This window comes from Brassica rapa, chromosome A09 (assembly GCF_000309985.2).
Source record: "Brassica rapa cultivar Chiifu-401-42 chromosome A09, CAAS_Brap_v3.01, whole genome shotgun sequence".
Classification (NCBI taxonomy): domain Eukaryota; kingdom Viridiplantae; phylum Streptophyta; class Magnoliopsida; order Brassicales; family Brassicaceae; genus Brassica; species Brassica rapa.
Window position 1 is genome coordinate 39914822 of NC_024803.2, and position 24830 is coordinate 39939651.

A 24830-nucleotide genomic window follows, 5' to 3' on the forward strand; every position below is an offset into this window, starting at 1 on the left:
TTGTAGTTTACCTATAGATCAAAACCCCCGGTTTACAAATCAACCAAATTTTCATATTTATAGTAAAAGCTAGGTTTTGTTGTACATCTGAACATGAATTCCAAAAGCAAACAGAAAAGAACTGTACTCTTTCAGTCCAAACTACACAAAACCCCCAAAGAGATGTTTGCCAAAATATGCATTATCTCAACAAGTTTCTACAAGACAGAGAAATCCACTTCACAAAATGAAAGCTGCTCCACAAAGGTAAGTATAGATCGACAAGCTACTCTTGAGGCGTCAGATAAGAGCTTCTTAGCCACTCTGCATCAACAAGCACATGTAATATAAGATCCTACCTTCACCTGCAAGTTCATGAAAAAGTCTAACTAAGCCTTGATGGTCTGTCTAAACATCATTATTCAAATATCACAGAAACATATATACCTGCAAGATCCCATTTACTCATCAGACGATAACAGTCCGACAAAGCTCAATGATAGGCGAGGACTCGGCGGTCTTAAACACAACATCTACTGATTCAACTCTCCCCCAAATCTCACCTCCTTGACGCCTCTCCAAAGCAATCTCCACGCACCATATATATTTATACCCGTAATAATTCCACAACCAGCTCTGATTACCGATCAAGATCACCAACTTCCCACCAACATTCGCCATTTTAGACTCGTAAGCAAACCAAGGGAAACAAGGAGGCAAACCATATACACCTTTCACAGGCTTCCAAACACCCTCTACACCCTCCTCTGGATCAAAAACGATTATTGGATGCCCACGCCAACACATAGGATCAATGGTATACAACAAATCATCAACCACACAAGAAGACCCTTGCCACAAACCCCTTAACTCACTTGCATCACCCTCCCATATTATTATTACTCCACCTTCTTTAGGCTCGCAAACGTGTAAAGATTGACGAAGACCCAATGCATAGATCTTGTCTTTCACGACATCATACGTCACGAACCCTCCACTCTCATCAGATACTTCCCCTCCCGTTCCAAGCCATATCTGTCTCTCGAGATCGAACGCCTCAACCCAATCTTTAGATATTCGATTCTCGCAACCTCCCATTACGTAGATCTTCCCGTCAATGACCCCCGCGGCTGCGCGGTATCGAGGGACTCTCATGCTCGGGAGAGACCGACACGTGTGAGTTCTGCAGTCGACGACAGTCACGCTCGATAAGTATCTGGTGCCGCCGTATCCACCGATGACGTATATGTCATGTCCGACGGTGACGACGGCGGGGCCATAAGGCATGGGAGGGAGTGTAGTGACTCTGCGCAAGCGTAAAGAAGCGGTGTTGCTTCGATAGAGAATGTGCCAGCTCAAGGGATGAGGAGGGAACGCGATCAAGGCGTAAAGAACGTGTTCGGAGATGGCGAGGAGGGATCGCGTGAGGCGGAGGCCCCGCGAAGCGATGATGCGACGGAAGAGTTTGGAGGTGAGTGATATCTCCGGGTGGTTACTTCTCGGGACTCTTGCGATGATGTGCTCGATGAGAACGTCGGGTAATGATTCCAAAGAAGTCACTTCTTCGGGTTGTTCTTGCGGTTTCTTGTTTGGAGCTCCGCCGTTATCGCCGTCGGGAATGTCAGAGATCACAGCCATCGTTGCCGTGTGAAGTCGGAGAATCAGTTAGCTGCGAATGAACGGTAAGCGAGACTAACTAGATCTTTTTGAAAGACTCGTGTGTTACTTGATTAACTCTGTTTATTCATATATAAGCCTTTTCTTTTGTGACACGCAAAAACCTTTTTTTTTTTTAAATCATTTTTGTAAAAATTTGTTCATCATTTTTAAAAGAAGTATAATTAGCAAATCGCTTTTTGCTCTGGCTCTCTAATCGGTAAATTTAAGCAAAAAAAAAAATCTTATTTTAAAAATTTATTGGTTAATATTATAAAAGTGTATATTGCCGTTTTTCTACGTCGATAGAAGCCACCATATAATCTAGAAAATGAAATAAAAGTGGATTTTCTTGCATGGAGTGCTTGTTTTGTTCTCGTACGTATGATCACAGATCACTAGTTTCTCTTTTTATACGAAAATATTTGTTCTCTTATTTGCTAGACGCATGTGACAAAGTGGAAAAAATAGTACGGTTATAGGGGGTGCAATGCACCCATGATATTTTCAAGAAAATACTTCACTAATTTTTTTTCTTTTTGGCGGCACTTCACTAATTTTATATATGTATTTATACAATTTGAAACTTTATACTAATTAATACTATTTGTTCACCTAAGTTGATATTCGTAGACTTGTAGTTTACCTATAGCTCAAAACCCCCGGTTTACAAATCAACCAAAATTTCATATTTCTGGTAGAAGCTAGGTTTTGTTGTACATCTGAACATAAATTCCAAAAGCAAACAGAAAAGAACTGTACTCTTTCAGTCCAAACTACACAAAACCCCAAAGAGATGATGCATTATCTCAACAAGTTTCGACAAGACTAAGAAATCTACTTCACAAAATGAAAGCTGTTCCGCAAAGGTAAGTATAGATCGACAAGTTACTCTTGAGGCGTCAGATAAGAGCTTCTTAGCCACTTTGCATCAACAAGTACATGTAATATAAAATCCTTCCTTCACCTGCAAGTTCATGCAAAAGTCTAACTAATTAGCCTTGATGGGTATGTCTAAACATCAAAATTCAAATATCACAGAAACATACCTGCAAGAAACCATCAAACCTATGTACCCATCAGACGATAACACTTCGACAAAGCTCAATGATAGGCGTGGTGGACTCGGTAGTTTCAAACACAACCTCAACTGTTTCAACTTTTCCCCATATCTCATATCCATGACGTCTCTCCAAAGCTATCTCCACGCACCAGATATATTTCTCCCCATAATAATTGAACAACTGGCTCTGATTACCGACCAGGATCACCAGCTTCCCACCAACATTCGCCATTTTAGACTCGTAAGCATACCAATAGAGACAAGGAGGCAAACCACATACACCTTTCACAGGTTTCCAAGCATTGACCTCTGGATCAAACACGATTATTGGAGTCCAAACCGAACACCCAGGATCAATGGTATACAACAAATCATCAACCACACATGAAGACGCTTGCCACAAACCTCCCAAGTTACATCGACCAAGATATGATTGTAGTGTACCTTCTTTAGGGTTGTAAACGCCTAAACACTGTTGACGACCCAAAACATAAATCTTCTCTTTCATAACATCATATGTCACGATATCTCTCCAAAGAGAATTAATTTGCGATCCAAGCCAAATCTGTCTCTCAAGATCAAACGTTTCAACACGAAATCGACCAGATCGATTCACGCAACCTCCCATTACGTAGATCTTCCCGTCAATGACCCCCGCGGCTGCGCGGTATCGAGCGCTTCTCATGCTCGGGAGAGACCGGCACGTGTGTGTTCTGCAGTCGACGACAGTTACGCTCGTTAAGTATTCGCTGCCGTTGCTTCCGCCGATGACGTATATCTCGTGTCCGATGGTGACGACGGCGGAGCCAGAAGGCATGGGAGGGAGCGTGTTGACTCTGCGCAGCCGTAAAGAAGCGTTGAGGATGTACCAGCTCGGGGGGTGAGGAGGGAACGCGAGCAAGGCGTAAAGAACGTGTTCGGAGATGGCGAGGTGGGATCGCGTGAGGCGGAGTTCCGGCGAAGCGATGATGCGACGGAAGAGTTTGGAGACGAGTGATATCTCCGGGTGGTTAGTTCTCGGGACTCTTGCGACGATGTGCTCGATGAGAACGTCGGGTAATGATTCCAAAGAAGTGGCTGTATTCACTTCTCCGGGTTGTTCTTGCGGTTTCTTGTTTGGAGCTCCGCCGTGATCGCCGTCGGGAATGTCAGAGATCACAGCCATCGTCGCCGTGTGAAGTCGGAGAATCAGTTAGCTGCGAATGAACGGTAAGCGAGAGTAACTTGATCTTTTTAAAGACTCGAGTGTTACTTGATTAACTCTGTTTATTCATAAGCCTTTTCTTTTGTGACACGCAAAAACCTTTTAAAATAAAATCATTTTTGTAAAAATTTGTTCATCATTTTAAAAAGAAGTATAATTAGCAAATCGTTTTTTGCCCTGGCTCTCTAATTGGTAAATTTAAGCAAAAAAAAAAAACATTTTTCTTATTTTAAAATTTTATTGTAACATATTATAGAAGTGTATATTGCTTTTTTTCTACGTCGATAGAAGCCATCGTATAGTCTAGAAAATGAAATAAAAGTGGATTTTCTTGCATGGAATGCTTGTTCTGTTCTCGTACATATGATCACTAGTTTCTCTTTTTATAAGAAAATATTTTTTCTCTTATTTGCTAGATGCATGTGACAAAGGGAAAAAAATAGTAAGGTTATAGAGTGAGCATGCACCCATGATATTTTCAAAAAGGTACTTCACTAATTTTTTACTTTTTGACGGCGGTTCACTAATTTTATATATGTATTTATATAAGGCTCTTTATATAATTTGAAACTTTATACTAATTATGCTATTTGTTCACCCAATGAATAATAGCTTTGGCTTCGCCCCTGGATGTGATGTGACTATAATTTGGTCTGATCAGTAATGAAATGTAACAATGTACATGTCATAATCCTGCAAGCTCATGCCTCAATGTTGAGGATTCATCCTATAATCTTGGCTTTAATCAATACTCATCACAAGCCTAAACGAATCTAATCAATCATGAATCAAGCATAAAGAAATAACACAGGAGACTTTGTTTACCCGGTGTTCACCGCACTTCTCCGATGTGGAGAAGCCGCTATACATCACCGGGGAGAGAAACGGTCTCTCAGCCAATCCACTATAATCAATGTGATTACAGAGTACGTCACCGGAGGTTCAGTCGTCTTCTTCCTCTCTCGATTACACCTAATCCGAGTTACAAGATTGAGGAAGAAGAACAAGACTATGAGACTAGATACACCAAGAATCACATCTCTCTCTAGCTCACTCTCACCAGCCCAATCTCTCTCTCATCTCATCTCTCGAGCTCTGTCACCTTCCATCTCGAGCTGTCGCTCTCTGTAACTAACTCTCTGTTGGAGAAGATAACGATGACTTGAAACCCAGAAAAAATATCCAGCTGAAGATAATGACAACTCACGTACTCCTCATGTGCATATCATTAGCTTTAGTAAAACCTTCTGCTGGACCAAGAGTCTTTCCTTCTCTCAGCATATTCAAACCTTCTGTTTGACTTAGAAGCTTAGAAGATTGATGACACAATTCTACAATCTCCACCTTGGCATCGATCTTCTTGATGTCTTATCTTTTCTTGAGCTTTCCTCCAGTGATTGAGCAGACTTGCTCATCTTCTGTATCTCCCTGCATCTCCTTGCAGTCTCCTGAGAAAAATATACTCCTCAGCTTCATACTTCTCTGAATAAAACCCATTCAGCTTCATCTTATTATGAGCTTCACCGCTCAGCTTCAACGTTTCCTGAAACTTGTTTCCTCCACGCATCTTATTCAGTACCTATCTTGATACACCTGAAGACACCTTCGCCACTGCTCCCTTGAACTTTGTAAACCCAGTTACAGCCTTGACAACTCCCAGTCTTCAACCACTTAATCATCATCAATGAACAGACATGTAACTTGTTGTGATGTGAATCACAATCCCATTCCTGTGCCAATAACACACACATGCCTTCTTAAGTTTCTTTTCCCAGCACTCCAAAAACTTGTGTCACGCCAAACTTCTCCATTGATCTTCCTTTGGACTTTCCATAACCTGGAAACTTGAGAAAACCACTCACCAGTAACTCAACATACACTCCATAAGCTTCTCCTTTGACTAGTATAGATCAGCCTATGATGCTTGACTTGTTACTGCAACTAAGGTCTTCAAATAATCTGCCAAAACCTGAAATGATGCTTTCTTGAAACTCTTGTAGAAACTGAATCACCACTGCCTCACACCAGAAGCCCTTTGACTCAAGAAACCTTGTAGACAACCTTAATAGCTAGTAGAAAACTCACTGCTAATCCTGAAGTTTTCCTCTACACCAATCTGTATGAACTTTCAACCTGAACATCACTCTTCACCGCTGTTGTGACCAGCAGAACACGCCGCCTAACTCAACCCGGTTAAGAAGACTTTCGATGTAGAGATCTCTGCTCAAACAAATCTGCCTCAACAGAACTTCAGACAACAAATCTGACCACCTGCTGACTTCTTTATCCCTGCCTCAAACTCACAGAACCTGTGACAATCCCTGAGACACTTTATGTAGTAGAAACCTGCAATTCTCTGACCTGCATAACTCCACCACAGACTGGTATACAAACGCCCACGTCTGTTCCAGACTTTACCGAGAACTTCAGTTCTCTGTAGCTCAATCCTTCTTGTGCTCTCTTGTGACAGTACCAACAACACTTGCTCTTTGTCTCCTTGTAGCTACTCTTAGAGAACTCTCTGAACTTGTTCAGCTTGGTTATTGACTCAAACAGCTCCACCTTGAATTGTTCTCCCTGGTCCCTGTGAATACCTGCAGTGACTCTGCCTCGATGTCGTTTTACTCTGTGCTTCCTGTTGAGAACCCATACTAACACTGCTGATATCCTCTTCACATCTCTGACCACAAGCTGAACCCTTTTTACTCCATCTGATTATAACATGTTGAGCTTGAACCTGCTGACATTGGCTTGGCTCTCTTTTACTCTTCTTGCTTCACAAAACCAACATGAATCTCTGTAGCTCTTGTAAGCTCATCCGCAGAACCTCTGAAACCTTTTCACACTGAAGTAGACCTGAGAACACTGTCTGAAACATAACACTGCTCCACCTGAAGTCAAAAAAACATCTAGAGATGTGCACTACAACACTTGTAGAGGCAAGACTCCACCTGAAACAATAACCTTTCAAAACCCCCCAATGTGTTCCTCTTCACATGAAGGTTCACTTCTCAGACTTATAACCATCCTGCACTTTCTTCTTTGATTCACTTAACCCCTTTGTGTAGCTGACTGTAAACATGGCTTCTTGCTTCTGAATTTTATTTCAGACTTATCAAAATTATATTAATTTTGCAGCCATTCAACCATAGTCACTAATACTATAACCACCAAGTGTCGCAGCTTCTTCCGAGCTCTCTAATCTGATTTCACTACCACCAAACTGACTGTGCTCCAACCTGTTATAGTCTCTACCAACAACACATCTTCACATAACACTTTAAACCCTGTGAGACCCTTCTGAATTTAACCCATCAACCTTTATATCTTAGCATACAGCTTCTTCTCATAGCCTCTGAATGCTACATCCTTGAGTGACTGCCACCTGCTGTGCTTTCGTCCTGCTGTCCCATACACACTAACATGTCCTCACAATCATTCTTTGAAGTTTCTCTCAGATTTCTCCATCTCCTGAAACTTCTCGTGTGTCTTTAAAATACAGAACACAAGCACCAATTGACCTGAGACATCCTGCACAGACTTGAACTTGTAGACTCCATGTTCAAAAGAACTACAACCAGCAAAACAAACTCCTTGCTTTCCTTTCCTTGAGCCATAAAACCAGAAACTTGTTTCATCTCTTTGGCTCCTTGCCACTGATATTCTATCAGCCTTCTTTCTCTTAAGAAATCACCACTTTTAACCCTCTGCAGAAACGCCTTGAGTGAGACAGTTAAACCTCTACCACGAGCTGCCTCTTCCACTCATACTCCTCCAAAGTTATCAACTTTGATCCCACAAGAAACTCTATTCCAGCATATACTCACATTGCTCCTAGAACTCTTGTCTTTTCTCTTGACGCATACTTCTGGAAGCATAACATGTTCCTGCTTCTGCTTCTTTCTTGATGACTTCACGCATTCTTCTAATAAGCCGTGACGTTTGTTTATGTGAAAAACGTCATGTGACATACCACAGAATCCCATCTGTTTTATCACTTTACTACCACTGAAGAATAACATCAAACATAACAACCTTGATTCATTTTTGTAGAAATAATCCTTGCTGCTACAAGCTCCATTATGATCCTTTTGCTGACCTTGATCATTACCACCTGAGCTTCTTACATTCACCAGAACCTGACCCTTAATCTCTGTGACTGAACCTGCAACTCAAACTTTCTGAAAACCTGAACCAGCTCCTCAAAATACCAAATCTGTCTTGTTCCAAAACCTGTAGAAACCATTCTTCTCTGCAACTTAACTTCAAACTTGAATCTTGAAAGCTTTAACAGTATCTGAACAGCCTTTGACACACATACAAACTCACTTCTAAAGCGTCCTTTAAACCTGAGATTCATAGATGCCACCAACTGCCATTCTTCCAAACATCCTGAAACCACAGCTGCATCTTCCTTCCACAAACAAGCTGACCAACAAACAGTTTGACACCAAACCTGAGCCTTGATCACTCTTTGCAAAGATAACATACCGCCCTTGTGATTTAGAGAGCTTCCATTCTTTATACACTGCAGTAGATGAGTATCCAGCCAGCACAACAAAACTTTGTGACTGTTGCAGACTGAGACCATTTGTCTCCAAGACTTAAACTTGAGGAAACTATGAACTGACTTTGATTCTGTATCCTTAAGTCTGATCTTGACTTAACATTTTAACCTGAGATCCTCCACCTCAAACAGCCAGCATCAAACCAATTCCAGAACTGCAGAACAACATCACATATCTGATTCTTTACACTTCAGTCTATGGTTCTTCTTACGGTTGTGAACACAGCAACGTCTCTTGTGAGTCTCTAATTCCAAAACTCACACCAGCTTATAACTCTAGAGATGAGAGAGCTTAACTTACTGAACCATATGATTTCACAAAATCAGAAACCATTCGCTCTGATTGCATCTTCCTCGCGAGTTTTCTTTCCTCCGTCTCGGACGTCGTCGTCTTCCACAAACAGACGTCATCTTCTTCTTTCTTTACACTGGACATTGCATATCTTGCAACATCTACTGATTCTTCACTCTCGCAACAACGATGCGATCGAAACTTCAACTCCTCCGATCCTTCTTCGATTCTCCTTCAGAACCGATCTTGATCCGTTTCTGATGAATCCTTGAATCGCCTAAACCAAGGCTCTGATACCACTTGTTAAGGATTCATCCTATAATCTTGGCTTTAATCAATACTCATCACAAGCCTAAACGAATCTAATCAATCATGAATCAAGCATAAAGAAATAACACACGAGACTTTGTTTACCCGGTGTTCACCGCACTTCTCCGATGTGGAGAAGCCGCTATACATCACCAGGGAGAGAAACGGTCTCTCAGCCAATCCACTATAATCAATGTGATTACAGAGTACGTCACCGGAGGTTCAGTCGTCTTCTTCCTCTCTCGATTACACCTAATCCGAGTTACAAGATTGAGGAAGAAGAAAAAGACTATGAGACTAGATACACCAAGAATCACATCTCTCTCTAGCTCACTCTCACCAGCCCAATCTCTCTCTCATCTCATCTCTCGAGCTCTGTCACCTTCCATCTCGAGCTGTCGCTCTCTGTAACTAACTCTCTGTTGGAGAAGATAACGATGACTTGAAACCCAGAAAAAATATCCAGCTGAAGATAATGACAACTCACGTGCTCCTCATGTGCATATCATTAGCTTTAGTAAAACCTTCTGCTGGACCAAGAGTTTTTCCTTCTCTCAGCATATTCAAACCTTCTGTTTGACTTAGAAGCTTAGAAGATTGATGACACAATTCTACACTCAACGTCAGAGTTGTATTCGAGCCATCTTCTTAAACCAAAACCTGCAAGTTCTATACTTCTGTTTGTTACACTTTCATCTTTAATTAAATCTACTTTTGCTTCACTTGCGTGAACAGGGCTAATGGTCTACTAAAACGATGTGAAACAGTAGAAACCAAAGTTGATATGGCCGAGTTGGTCTAAGGCGCCAGATTAAGGTTCTGGTCCGAAAGGGCGTGGGTTCAAATCCCACTGTCAACAACATTTTTTTGCGTTTGTTTTCTCTTATTTTTTCATTCTGCGCTGTTTTGGCCCATTTCTATAATCTTGTAACTAAAATATGCATAAACTCCGGCCATTTTGAGTTGTGTCAGCCGAAAACCACAAAGGGGGTAAATATGTCATTTCCTTAGAAGATATTTTCTGGAACAAGGGGAACGAAAAATATCTTTTCTCGCATCAAACCATAAAGCGTCACGTGATGTACTGTCCCCAACAACTCCCACTCAAATTTTCAAACCACGCTCCTTAACCATAGTTAAACCATGTTCCACGTAAACCGAACCCAACCCTAGAAAATATCTAAACCTTAGGTTAATATCTCATCCCCATTATAAATACATTCATCCTCTACCTAACTTCATCACACCTTCCCTCTCTTCACTGTAAACCTACTACATCTCCCCCTCTCTCTCATTTCAATGGCGTCCCCTGATGTTGAGTACCGGTGCTTCGTTGGAGGTCTAGCTTGGGCCACCGATGACAGAGCTCTCGAGACCGCCTTCTCTCAATTCGGCGACGTTCTCGATTCCAAGGTCGGTTACACGCAGAGATCAGACTCCCGGAGGTTTCCGATGATCTGATCCTCATCCGATCTGTGTTTCTCTGTTACTTACTGTTACTATGCTTTGTTACTGTTACTTTCTTATTCTCAAATCGGTACGTTCATCTTCCTGCTATCATGAGCCTGGAGATCGATCGGTGTTTTCGAAATTTTTTTATGTTCATTATTTTTTTTTTGTTATTGTGTGTTTGTTTTTGTATGCTGATTATTTTATTTATTATTTGTGAACAGATCATTAACGACCGTGAGACGGGACGATCAAGGGGATTCGGATTCGTCACCTTCAAGGATGAGAAGTCGATGAAGGACGCCATCGAGGGGATGAACGGGCAGGATCTCGACGGTCGCAGCATCACTGTGAACGAGGCTCAGTCTCGTGGTAGCGGTGGTGGCGGAGGAGGCCGCGGCGGAGGCGGTGGTGGATACCGCAGCGGAGGCGGTGGTGGTTACGGAGGAGGTGGTGGAGGGTACGGTGGAGGTGGTGGAAGACGCGAGGGTGGATACAGTGGTGGCGGTGGTGGTGGTTACTCGTCGAGAGGTGGTGGTGGCGGTGGAGGCTACGGTGGCAGGCGTGATGGTGGTGAAGGTGGAGGTTACGGAGGAAGCGGTGGTGGTGGTTGGTAATTAGATTTTAGTGTTTGAGGTTGTTGTTGTGTCTGGTCCGTTTCTGGGTTCGGGTTTATGTTTCTCTCTATGTGTTATGTTTGGTTCTGCTGTTTTGGTTGTAACAGTTCGTGGTTAGGTATCTGATATCTGGAAACGCAATGTTAAATCACTTTTCATTTATCTTGCCGAGTTTTAATTTTTTAAGTTTAACAAATTAATTAGAAATTAGATCTTATTAATCGTATGAAAATGCATTGAGAAAATTTATAGTGTTGGGATCATTGAATCGTTCGTTGAAACTTTCCAATCGTTTTCTATTTCCAAGAAAGGTCTCCTCTGTTCCATAAAGCATTCGCTTTTAGAGGTTTCTCTGTTCCATAATGCATTCAAATCTCTCTTACATTAATAATAAATTTGAAATCTACACGTAAAAACGTTAGGCTAGATTCATAAATTTACTCCTCCCTGTAAAATTTTCAACACAAATTAAAGAGATCATCAACACTATATATCTGAAAAGAGGTCATCAAAGTTCAATTCAAGCTAGTTAATCTAAGCGTTAATATGTCTGTCTCTCTGGTGTTTATTCTTGTTCGAGCAATCGCGACCCGCTTATTTTGGGCCCTTTACTATGTATCTGCATTAGGCCTACAAGAATGCATGGTAGAAAACGTCCAAATACGAAGAAAATGTTCAAGTTCTTTTCAGTTTTTTTTTTTTTGTAAACTAAGTTTTTTTTTTTTTGACCGAAAACTCAGTTTTTTTTAAAACTGGGAGAAGGCGGTCTCGAGAGCTCTTTATAAAGAAAATTTTTGTTCTTTTTAGTTCTCAAGAGAAAAATGTTTACCTTTTGAACTAATTTTGTTTGCTAGATAGATAAAACAAAATAATCTCCCTAGAAATCCGTCTAGTCCATTGATACAAATTAGAAACTACCGAAAGGTCTGACTTGAAATTTTGAGTGTCAAAACATGTACTAAAAAACTCCACTTTGAAATGAAATCCTAGCGTATATTATTTTTTAATTAAATATTAAAAAAAAACATTTTGTTGATTCTTCCTGTTGAGCTTTTAGAAAGCAATAGAAACTACAAACAGGGCAAATAATTTTATTTGCATCATGTTATATTTCAGCTTATTTCATCAGTTAAATTATAATAAATGAACATTTTATTATATTTAAAATTCAGATTTTCTGGTGTATTAATATTAATATCTTTTTGATTAATCCAAATCACAGTTGGTTTTTTAGTAAATTTGGTTGTATAAAGAATTGTGGTAACAAATTCAGTATTAGTCACAAGATTTAAGGATTATAAAACATAGTAAAATAAACAAGAGAAATTTACGTATAAATGCACTTTTTCATGTCTTAGCACATTTAGACATTGTCGCTATAATATATGCACTTTTAAAAGAAAACTAGATTTTGATCCGCGCTTGGAAAGCGCGGGTTTATTTTTGAAATCAAATTTTTATTTTTTGAAATCAAATATTTATTTTTTTGAAATTAAATAAATTATTTTAAAATAAATTTCTATATAAAGAGTGTACATGTCTGATACGACACCAAAATTTAACTATATTTCATAAATAACCGAAAAGATCATTTTTCTTTATAACCAAAAATTGAAACCGAACCTAAAACCAAATGGGTACCTGAATTTTTGAAATACAGATATATACCCAAAAAAAATAATTAATTTAATTTCTAATTACATTTACTTTGCTACTAAACAAAACCAAAATCCGAAATAACCTAACTGAAACCAAACTAATCTTTGTAAATACATGAACGGTTTCAAAATTTCTAGAAACAAAAAACCAAAATACCCTAACCAAAATTGAATATTGAGGACTAATAATACATCTACATTTAAACGGTGCGAAGAAAGCTTTTTTTTTTCAAATTATTTATCTCTTTTTAGTAGGATTACATATGTAGTTTATATACGAATTAAAATATAATCAATGTTTCATATACAATCCAGATCTATGGTCACGAACCGGAAAACCCGTTAGCTATATATAAATTATAGAATGACTTATTTCATTCATGTAGCATTCTGCCAGATGTTCTACCAACTGATATGTTTCTATAAAAATTGGATTTAATGAAGACTTATTCTTGGGTTCACCCCTGTAGGTTCACCAACCAATAGAATTGTGTCATTTTAGATTCAGTATCTTTTAAAAAAGGAAACAAAATATTATCGAATTATATTATATTTTTAAAATAAAAATTGTATTAATCACAAAAGAAGATTTTTTAATCGCAAAAAAAAAAAAATTGTTTTTCAAAAGTATTTTTAACGCTGCCAACAAATATTAAACCCTAAACCCTAAACCTTTAGGTAAACCCTAAACTCTTGAATAAATCATAAATCTTAAAGTTTAAGATTTGATTCAAGACTTTCGGATTTATCTAAGGGTTTAGGGTTTACCCAAGGGTTTAAGATTTACCCAAAGATTTAGGGTTTAGTGTTTTGTTGATTGTGTTAAATTTTTTTTTTTTTTAAATTCAAGAATTTAAAATTTATCAAAGGGTTTAGGGTTTACCAAAGGATTTAGGGTTTAGATTTAGAGTTTAGTGTTTTGTTTATCATATTAATTTTTTTTGAAAACTTTTTTTTTGCAACTACTATTATTTTTATTTATTTATACATTTTTTAATTTTAAAAACGTAATATAATTTGACAATATTTTGTTTACTTTTTTAAAAGATATCAGATTTGAAATAACTAAATCTTATTGGTTGGTGAACCTATAGGTTCACCATAGGGAGTGAACCCAAGAATAACTCTTTAATGAAAACTTATTAATTAAAATCAGATAAACCCTAAAAATCCACCACTAGCTCATGAACATACACTGGTTATCTCACTAAAAACCCAGAAATTTGATATGTTTTTAAAAGAAAATTAATTAAACTTCTTATATACTTTATATAAGTAAATGTATTGTATTTATGTTATGTATTTTAATATCAATACTATTACAGTCTTATTGTAGATAATTTTTTTTTTTGTTTAAATGTGTACAGTGAGTCTAGGTTTACTAATAAAATTAAATTCGTGATTGCTGGAATGATTTTCAATAGTCATGTTTTGGTTTTATAATTTATCATTTACATTCTTGTATTGGGATTAATAAAGGACATGGTAAGAAGTGTTTTAATATATTTGAACTAAGAATTATCCGGTGATGGTAAGAAGTGTTTTAATATATTTGAACTAATTAGAATTATCCGGGCTGTATCAAATGATGTTGAGTTTAAATGAGATTATTTAAATTAGATAGACTATAGAACAGTTAGAGAAATATAGGGTAAGACCAAAATATTGTTAGTTAATGATAGGGTGCAACAACCTTAAATAAGTAGATTTTTCAAGACTAGTTCTCTTTTAATAGAATAGATAACTTACATTTATACATATTATTTCTAAATTTAATTACACTATCATGCACTAGTTTATATGTGACACACTTAGCTACATGATTGTACATTTGTGTCGTCATCTTAAACTAAAGAGATTTTGACAAACGACTTGAAATCTCTTTCTTCTTCATTGATTTCTAACCACATAATATCTGATTTAAGATTTTTAGTTGTGGTTGATTACTAATTTTATTTTAAATATATATATATATATATATATATATTATAAAATACTTGAAATTAGATATTAAAATGTTTTATATTAAGTTTCTTAGTCATCAAAGTTGTCTTTATGTTTTTATGTTTTGAAAATAGTAATATAGTTTTATTAGATTTATTACTTGATTTTTATAAAAATAAATATTTCAGTTATGGTTATATGACTAATAATAATATAAAAATGTGTATAGTATTTTAGATTGTTTTTATCCACTTTCACTATTTAAACATATATATTGAACCACTATATTCATCTGAGTTAGACTTATACGGTTAGATCGTTTGATTCATTATTGTTCCACTTGATTTATTTGATCTGAAATAATTGATCCATTTTTCTGATTCAGAACCTTAATTGATTTTTCACCTCTAAAAGGTGTTTCTTAGCAGAAAATGTTTTATAATGTTAGAAAAATCTCTAAAGTACCTTTATTAGTAAACAACACAATAAACTAACTTTCAAATCTTTACCAGGTTAGTTATAATTGATTCTTCGCTGCAAACACAAAAATCAACAGAGGCAAAAGTATGAATATAGCTCAGCAACAGAGACAAATTATTTACTAGAAACTTACATGAACAGTTTTATGCAGTGGATTGCTACTAATTTCATGCAGAAAATAAACAAGAATAATAGCAGTTAACTGATAAACCAACACACGAGAAAACAGTTCTCTGCTGTTAATATTGCATACTTCCACTTACTCTGTCTCAGATGTGAAGATGATTTACAGCATCAGTTGATAAAAAGCAAAGCTTAACACAATTGTAGGGTCTGTATATTCTCTCGTTAACCAATGGAAAACCCCTGACCATGGAGATTCTCCATTTTCGTAAGTTCAAAAAAAAAAAGATTCCCAAATAAACAACACATATAAAGCAAAAATCTCTATTGGTGATAAAATATGGCATCTCCTTCTTTTGTGTAAAGTTTGTCCGAATCCCAATTTGTAAAGGGATCATTCTTTTGGTGATAGTAATATCTCACCACTAGGCTGGAAAATATATTCCTCAAGTTTGTGTAATGATACTTGAGCACACATCTTAAACTGAGCTACAGAAACTTCCATTATAGAGGAACCAAGTGATTACTTCATGTTCGGGTTCTCCAAGTTGCAAAAGGAGCATATACTTCCACTAGGAGAGGAATAAGAATACTTCTTGTTTTTTTTGGGTGCTAAGTAGGGGATAAAGGTTTACCTTCCTTTTCATACAGATTCCTTGTAAGGTATTCCGGGTAAATTCTCAGCAATGATCACTGGGGCTAGCATCTCTACATCAAAAGATGTGAAAATCAAGTTATTGGAATAAAACCCTGATCAAATCTTTACTGATAGTAACTATTCATAGTGAGAAAGTAAGAATATGCAAGCATCTTGCTCAAAACAAACCATGGACCTTGTTGACATCAAGATAAATCATTTTTACAGCTAAAACACGAGAACCTACATCTGGGGGAAAATGTTTCTTTTACCATTTTAATTAATACCTAGGCAAGAAGGTCGGATTAAAGAATAATGACGATGAGAATATCAGTAGTGCAGTGCCTACTTGCAGAATTTCTTGGCAACTTGCAAACAATTACCTCTGGAATATATTGTGTGACAAAGGCCTCATTATTGTGTTTTACTTCTTATAAGAACTTTCGCCCCTACCTGATAACGAAACCAAGCCATCTTAGAAACTTATAAACATCCATATCATACCTAGAATCATAATATAAACGTGGGATAGTTTGGTTCACAAAAATAAAATATCTTATAAGGGCTTATATTGCCATATATCCAGAAGGAGAATAAAGTTTCATAAGTACTGTTCACGTAAGGGAATATCAACTACCTTTTCAAAGCCAGTGCCGGCACTTAGTGTGATTATGGACTAAACTTCAGTGGATAAATAAACACAGTAAACAAGAAAGATCCGATCCAAGAAGTATGCATGGGTTCTTAGTAGCTTTAATTACTTTACAAAATGTGTTAACTAAAACTTGACATACTTGGAGTCTTCTGATAACTAATCCGATTCAGTAGTGATAATTAAGATATGAGTATGGCTGTCCATCTCCCATATCACCTGTTTCCGAGGAGGAAAATATTGAGACTTTAAGCAAATGGATCATTTATGAGCATGTGTTGCAAAAAATGAAAAATCTTCAAATCTTTACAGAATGAAATAAACTATTCTCAATTTCTTAGTTACAATCAAACAACAAGTGGACACTTTGTGGATGTTGTTTTCTTTGCCAAGTAGGTTGTACATGAACACTGTAAACAAGCAATGAAACAGTTCTGTCTATGATAGCATCCTAATTTAGTTTCAGGACATAGTTCATTTGCCCATCCCAGGTCTGGCTTCTTACCATACAAGATAAAAGTGTTCATTCGAAAGAAGTGCTGATAATACGACAACAAAACATTGTAATAGGTGACTTTTTTAATCATGGGCTCTCATAAAGAGTGGATCCAATTCCACAACCAACAACAGCAAAAAGTTACAGCTTAAAGAAGGTTATAAAATAGCATCTGTAAAATCTTTGGTTCCTTCTAATACTCAATAATGCATACACCAAAGAACATAAAACAATTTGAATATCCACCAAGAAAAGTGATTACTTAACAAATTAACGACGCAGAATCCACATTAATTATAAAATATATGACCAAGAAAATACACAATTACCTAACTTCATGGAGATGGACCCAACAGGCCAAGAGAAACAATAGGTAGGTAAACAATGTCGACCTTGTTTTTAACAGGATCAACAACAAAAACACACACAAAAATGTTTATTGATTGTACGGACAAATGTTTACAGCTAGATATGGTGTGTTCTCCCGAAGTAAAGCTCTCTGCCCCCACTTTCCTTCAAGAAGAATATATGACTTATGGAGAACACATGAAAAACTCCACCTTTTATTTGGTGGATACAAATCACAGAAGTTTTTTCGATAAGAAAAAAAAAAAGAAATCTTAATAGTCAATAAAAATCATACAGAAACTTCTCCCTAACTCTAATCCAGGACTTATAATTTTCTTTGTCTTAGGGCACGATTAGCTTTGTGCTGTGACTAGTAGAGACACTATTCCCAGGAAGTAGATGACTAAATATAAAAAAAAATGTAAAGAGACTTTTCCAAACTTTTCATCACCTAAACTGTTTATTTGACTACAAGCTTAATCATCTAGAGAATGACATCAACACAAATTGGGAAAGAAAAGTAAACATATTAGTTACAACATTTATAGAAAAAGTCGCTACCGAGCATCATATGCTAAATGTAGACGGCAAAAAGCAATTAAAACACAATCTTTGAGGTGATTAGTTTGGATCTCCACAATTTTTGCTCAATATTCTTTTTCTATGGAGACAAAGACTTAAAATTCTCACTGTTTTGGCAAAGCAGAGATATCTTTCTTTGCCAACTGGCACTATGCTCCACTTCAAACCCTCCTTTATAAAGAGCAAGGACTCTGCGACATCTGTGCAACCTATCATTTCTTCATACAAGTCATTAATACAGATAAACAAAAAAAACAAAAACCTTTTTTCACAATGGCATCAAACTCAATGTCTGCTTATGGATCTGGCTCATGGACTGTTAAGCAGAACAAAGCCTTTGAGCGTGCTCTAGCAACCTATGACGAAGACACTCCTGACCGTTGGTACAATGTTGCTAGAGCGGTTGGTGGGACAACACCAGATGAAGCTAAGAGACAATATGACATTCTCGTGCGTGACATCGAAAGCATTGAGAATGGGCACGTCCCATTCCCTAACTACAAGACTACTGGAGGCAGCACCAAAGGCAGGCTGCGTGATGAGGAAAAAAGGTATTGCATTCTAATTTGTGATAATTACAACTAATCAACTTTGTTTATATCCATAATAGCCCACTTATGTTCCATTTAAGATACTTCCATTGAGAAGTTAGATTCCTATGCCATGACAATATTTAGACCAAATCAAACATGAAATAAGGGGCATGCATGTCTGTTTCTGCATAAAGCTTTCTTTTACTTTACAAAGATTCTGTGTGACTTGTCAAGTTAAGCAATGGAAGTCTCTAATTCTGCCAAGTGTTTCATTCTCAGTGTTACTCAAGCTTTGTGACAACCAAATTTAAAGCCCACACAAACAAATATGCCTAGAATCATTCCTTGTTAGTTTGGTGTCTAGTATTAAGTGATTTCCACATCCTGCCCAAGAAAGAAAATTTTAAAACCCAGAAACAATTTATAATATTTCATTAAAAAAACAATTTATAATGCTGAAATGTTTTGGATTTAAAACCAGAGGTTTCTAAGATATTAATGAAAACTAAAACTAGATTTAGAACCTCAGAACTTCCTACCAAAATTATGTTTATATCTATAGTGTAAGCTATACATTTTCCATGAAAATTAACAAAATAGATAAATCTCTTTTAACATTTTTACCAAAAAAAATCGCTTTAACATGTATATATATATTTTTTTGTTTTTGACAGGATGAGAAACATGAAGCTACAGTGAAGGAAGAAGCAGCAGAACCTAACTATCGTATGATCGATGGTCAAACAAATAAAAAGAGAATCACAAATATCATTGTGTTTCATTTGTATTTTTAAATTGTATTTGCTATTTTCCCCATGCTTAGAATCTAGTAATCTACTAGTATTTCGTGGAAACAAAAAGTGCACTCGAACTAAGCTACCAATGTTCTTCTTAACAAAAAAAATATCCAATTGTCTAAGTCAATATTTTTCTAAAAATGTTAGTAACTGCTACTACATTATAACATCTCCAAGGATTAAGAAGAATTGATTTAAGAAGAAGCCACATGGAGAAATTATCAACAAAATAACCAATAGCAGTAAACAAATTCTTGAGCATACAATAGATGCTACTAATATTATAACAATTGCAAGGACTGAGATAACCCCACATGGAGAAATTATCCTCGAAATTAATCAAGAAATTTATATCCAAAAGTCATTGCCAAATTAAAATATGACGGAGACTCCAATAATGGAAATGATCTCTGAATCCGACAAGAAGAAACTCTCGGAATCAAACAAACCAATCTACATCTAGGGTTCTTGGAAATGCGGAAACATTCGAAATTAAATTAAAATAGTTGATAATTGGTGGTGGTCACGAGAGCCTACAATAGGAACGCACCTCATCTGCAATTTAAATTATAATTCAACACTTCTAGTTTTGTATTGTGGAATTAACATCTATCTCTTAGAACAGCTTTAATGATCTTTCATTCTGAAGGAAAGCATCAAAAAGAAAAGAAAAATATATCATTTTGAAAGATAAATGAAGATATTAACATTATCATATTAATTTTGACAAGATATACTCCACAGTGTCATTTTTACTATTAATTTTTTATTTACAAACTGATCATTTAATTTCTAATTTTTATATCTAAAAAATAAATATTTATATTTCATACTCTAGTGAAATTATTAATACTTTCATTAATACAATTATAAATTTATATAATCAATTATCTATTCTCTTAAAGAATAAATATATATACATGTTAAAATTTAGTTAAATAATATATATTTTGATTGATTAATTTTTTTGATATTATAAATTTGATAATTTGAATTATTATGAACTCAGAAATTAAATATTCCATGATGCGCTGATAAAATATCAAACCATTTTCAATAATTTGGAGGTGTTCGACGGGCTGAGATCTAACCGACTAATTCTTTAGGATATAATTTTTGGTTTTTTTCTTCCAAAAACCAGTTTTTATCCATTCAAGCTTTTTGAAAATAGCTTCCATACAATTTAAGGAAACAAGCTTTAAATAACTGTCTATTTCTAAACAAAAACCAAAATTTAAATTTTTCTAGTTTTTGCTTAAAACGTGTTTTACAATATTGTTATTACAAATAAAAAATCTTTAATCCAAAATAACTACTGCAGGTATTAAAAAAATAAATATACATATCAATACTATTAAAACAGAAGCAATTTTTATCTACTTACAAATAGTCTAGGTTGGACCATTATATTTAATTATATTTCCTATTATTTCTACTCATATCTAATTTAATTGTTAAATATACATAATACCTAAAATTAAGGAACTAACTAACTAATCTATTATTTTTTAAACTAATGAATTTAATTTATATTAATTCGAAATTCAAATAACTAATCAATTATATTTTAGTTATTAATGTAATAAATAATTATATATATCTATTCATTCGTATATATACAACTATATATTAATCCAAATGCAAAAAAAAAACAAATTGTTCAAAACCCTCACAAAATACATAAAAATATAATTCTTATAGTTAGAGTATTAATATATATATATATATATATATATATATTATAAAATAAATATTAATAATAATTATATGATTAAACATGTTACTATTGATAGTTTAATGAATATATTTTTTACGGGTTACTCAAACAGACATGTAATATATACATCAAATATAAACCAATTTAACAAATATATTAACACAAATATATCATAAAACATTACATTAACATAAATCGAAGCCAGAGAGTAAGAGTTAATATTTTAATTGTTTAAAAATATAATTATATCTATAAATTATAAAAATTAAGAACTAAATATAATAAAAATATATATCAAAATTAAAATATTTAATTATATTTCCTATTATTTCTACTCATATCTAATTTAATTGTTAAATATACATAATACCTAAAATTAAGGAACTAACTAACTAATCTCTTATTTTTTAAACTAATGAATTTAATTTATATTAATTCGAAATTCAAATAACTAATCAATTATATTTTAGTTATTAATGTAATAAATAATTATATATATCTATTCATTCGTATATATACAACTATATAATAATCCAAATGCAAAAAAAAAACAAATTGTTCAAAACCCTCACCAAATACATAAAAATATAATTCTTATAGTTAGAGTATTATATATATATATATATAGATATATATTATAAAATAAATATTGATAATAATTATATGATGAAACATGTTACTATTGATAGTTTAATGAATATATTTTTTACGGGTTACTCAAACAGACATGTAATATATACATCAAATATAAACCAATTGAACAAATATATTAACACAAATATATCATAAAACATTACATTAACATAAATCGAAGCCAGAGAGTAAGAGTTAATATTTTAATTGTTTAAAAATATAATTATATCTATAAATTATAAAAAATTAAGAACTAAATATAATAAAAATATATATCAAAATTAAAATAATAAATATTTACATTTCTAATGCGAATAATGAAATTAACTTTTAAATTTAAAATAAGCCATAGACAAAACATCAAAAAGTATCTAATAATATGTGAATAACAAAAGTAAACTAACTAAATAAACAATTATATTTTTTTTGCAAACGTAAATCATTAATTTGTAATAGACGTATACACATTATTGATGCTCAAATCTTTTATTTTTTTTAGTATGCATCCACTCAAATATTAATCCATTAACAAGATGGAATTTTAGTTGGACTAAAATTGTATTAAAATTGGAATATCAATTTCATAATATATTTACTATTCATCTGAACGTTCATGAATATATATTACAATACTCTAAATATAATAATAAATCAAACCGGATTACATATTGGGTCATCTATCAGTTCAACCGATAACCAGATCTCGGGTTTTAGCGGTTGTTATGGGTTTTATAGAATTTTTAAATAACAATTTTTTTTAAACTAAAATGGATTACATATGAACCATCGAATTTGGCAATTTAACTGCGGGTCGAGTCGGATTTCAAAACATGAATATAATTTTTCATTTGTAATATCTAAATGTAGATACAATTAAAATACAAATTTATATCAAATAAATTTAGAATGTTTTGAAAATAATCCCGCGCTTTGAAAGCGCGGGTCAAAATCTAGTATTCTATTAAAAGAGAAGTCATGACTTAATTAATGTGTGATTTTTTTTTTAATTTGGACCAACCCTTAGAAAGTTGTTAAAATTAATTTTTGTATAAATATTTAAATTATTTGAATCATTCTAAGACAACCAAATCAAATAGATATTCCTATATTTACTCTAAAATTATATCTGAATAAAATCTTTTTATATCTTTTTATTTACAATATATATATATATATATCATTTTTTATTAAAACAAACCTTTTAAATATTTAAGTAATCTCGTGTTTGTTTAACATAAATTTATATTCATTTTTCACTTATTTTTTAAAAAAATATTTAGTTAATGTCGTGTTTATTTTAAAATTAAATTTATATTTCATTTTAACTAAAACGACCATTTAAAATATCTAACTAATTTTCTAATCATAAGTAAACACATGTACAATTTTGTATTAACCTGCTATATTAATTTAATATAATAGTTTTCAATAAATTTTTGGTCTTTCACCAGTAAAAGTTTTCAATTTAGAATTTTATATTACATGATTTAAAATATGAAAAATTTAAAACAAATAAATTAAATTATTGCATGTGAACTATAAAATTGTTGTGTTTTAAAATATTACTAGATTTTGACCCGTGCATCCGCACGGATAACTTTTTAATTTTTTTTAAAAAAAATTAAGATCGATCATGTTATTTTAACTATGTTTACATGTTAGTAAATTGCTTTTAGATATTTAGGCAAACAAAATGATATGCATTGTTTCATTAGTTGGATCGGTTTGTTAGAATGGTTCAGCCGTGACTCTTTTGTTTTGTCAGGTACATATATAAAAAAGATATGGTCTATATTAATATCTCGTGAAAATCTATAGTTGAAAACAATTTTAATCTTCAAATTAGTTTAAATGTAGTCACCTTATTTTAAGGAATCTCAATAACTGATTTTTTTATCTTACAATTTAAATATAGTAAAAGAAAATCAAACGTGTCATAAATTTTAATACTAACTATAAAAAAATTGCAGTAAACATTTTTGTTTGTATAAGAGTGTGTAACACTATACAACATTTCAGAAACGGTTCGTTTTTATTGTATTTTATTGTCATACACAAAACATGATACTAACTTATAAGTTATATATTTATTGTGACCAAACAAAGGTTTTGATGTTATTGTTTTTTTTTTTTTGTAAACTTGTTGATGTTATTGTTCGTATAAGTTTGTTTATACTGTCTCTCAACGCACAGGTTTCATTCGATCATGAAATAAATGTTAGATATAGCCATATAGGTATAAACCAACCAATCGTGAAGGTTTGTATAATTTTAGATACATATCTATAAACCAATTGGTTTATTATTATTGTTAAGGATTGTGTATATGTACACGTGAAGTTTTTTTGGTAAGCGAATAATCCAATTATTTTGTTATAAATGTATTAATTGATTTATAGTTAATTAATATTTATTATTTCAGTGGCATGAGATTGTAATTTTTTAGGAAAAGTTAGGGGTATTTCCTATTTGTACTTCACTTTTAATAGATTAGATATTAAACAATTAGTAATATGGTAAATATTATAATTAATCATGTAAAACAAATAATTATGTGTGTAAAATAAAATAATCACCCGCATGGTTGTGCGGATCAAGATCTAGTAATGCTTACAATTCAACCCTAAGCACATATAGTTAAGGCGTTTTCTATGATACTTTTTTGGAGCACACATCTAACAATAAACTGTGTAAAATAAAAAAAAACTAACTAAGATAAAATTTAAAATTATCAATAATATAATTTTATTTATTTGAGGTTACTCATTACAATTTTTTAATATATATATATATATATATATATATATATATATATATTGTTAATAAATTTTATTCTATTTAGAGAAATTAGAGTTTTTCTCTTACAATTTGATACCTATAAATTAAATTTTGTAATCTTTTGGATTTACTTAATATTAACTACAACTAAAACTATATTTTTCATTTACTATTTCATACTTATTATATTTCCTATTTCTTTAATTTTTACTTAGTATTGACTGAGATTAGGAATATTTCCCATTTTATAAACTTTACTAAGTACAGATTTTCAAAATTTTCTATATGAGATTCACGAAAGTTTTATTTTTTCATT

General features: G+C 33.6%; 4 protein-coding genes, 2 long non-coding RNA genes and 1 other non-coding gene across 9 annotated transcripts; 3 read left to right on the forward strand and 4 right to left on the reverse strand.

Moving 5' to 3' along the window:
• Positions 1–163: 163 nt before the first annotated feature.
• LOC103842501 (kelch repeat-containing protein At1g19470) lies at positions 164–3870 on the reverse strand. Of its 2 annotated transcripts, none has more exons than XM_009119126.3 (2): positions 427–3870; positions 164–303 (listed from the first exon to the last, which is right to left on the reverse strand). In XM_009119126.3, exon 1 carries the CDS (start codon positions 1615–1617, stop codon positions 448–450), a length of 1170 nt encoding a protein of 389 aa, XP_009117374.1. In that variant the 5' UTR covers positions 1618–3870; the 3' UTR covers positions 164–303; positions 427–447. The 2 variants fall into 2 exon arrangements, with proteins under 2 accessions (XP_009117374.1, XP_009117373.1); XM_009119125.3 differs by having other exon boundaries at positions 164–344; positions 427–3869.
• Positions 2715–3863, reverse strand: LOC103842765 (putative F-box/kelch-repeat protein At2g29810). Its single transcript, XM_018654443.2, has one exon. The coding sequence runs from the start codon at positions 3861–3863 to the stop codon at positions 2715–2717; it is 1149 nt and encodes a 382-aa protein (XP_018509959.2).
• A 69-nt stretch (positions 3871–3939) lies between the features above and the next one.
• Positions 3940–9551, reverse strand: LOC117128565. The gene is made up of 3 exons (XR_004451932.1): positions 5988–9551; positions 5765–5871; positions 3940–5632 (listed from the first exon to the last, which is right to left on the reverse strand). It is a non-coding gene; the product is annotated as an uncharacterized LOC117128565 (long non-coding RNA).
• Positions 9552–9848: 297 nt separating this feature from the next.
• Positions 9849–9929, forward strand: TRNAL-AAG. The gene has a single exon. It is a non-coding gene; the product is annotated as a tRNA-Leu (tRNA).
• Positions 9930–10224: 295 nt separating this feature from the next.
• On the forward strand, positions 10225–11298 carry LOC103842502 (glycine-rich RNA-binding protein GRP1A). Of its 2 annotated transcripts, none has more exons than XM_009119127.3 (2): positions 10225–10483; positions 10744–11298. In XM_009119127.3, exons 1-2 carry the CDS (start codon positions 10370–10372, stop codon positions 11134–11136), a joined length of 507 nt encoding a protein of 168 aa, XP_009117375.1. In that variant the 5' UTR covers positions 10225–10369; the 3' UTR covers positions 11137–11298. The 2 variants fall into 2 exon arrangements, with proteins under 2 accessions (XP_009117375.1, XP_009117376.1); XM_009119128.2 differs by having other exon boundaries at positions 10300–10607.
• A 4060-nt stretch (positions 11299–15358) lies between these two features.
• LOC117128566 lies at positions 15359–16355 on the reverse strand. The gene is made up of 2 exons (XR_004451933.1): positions 16266–16355; positions 15359–16049 (listed from the first exon to the last, which is right to left on the reverse strand). It is a non-coding gene; the product is annotated as an uncharacterized LOC117128566 (long non-coding RNA).
• Positions 16356–18266: 1911 nt separating this feature from the next.
• Positions 18267–19517, forward strand: LOC103842504 (protein RADIALIS-like 2). The gene is made up of 2 exons (XM_009119129.3): positions 18267–18607; positions 19264–19517. Exons 1-2 carry the CDS (start codon positions 18330–18332, stop codon positions 19286–19288), a joined length of 303 nt encoding a protein of 100 aa, XP_009117377.1. The 5' UTR covers positions 18267–18329; the 3' UTR covers positions 19289–19517.
• The last annotated feature ends 5313 nt before the right edge of the window (positions 19518–24830 follow it).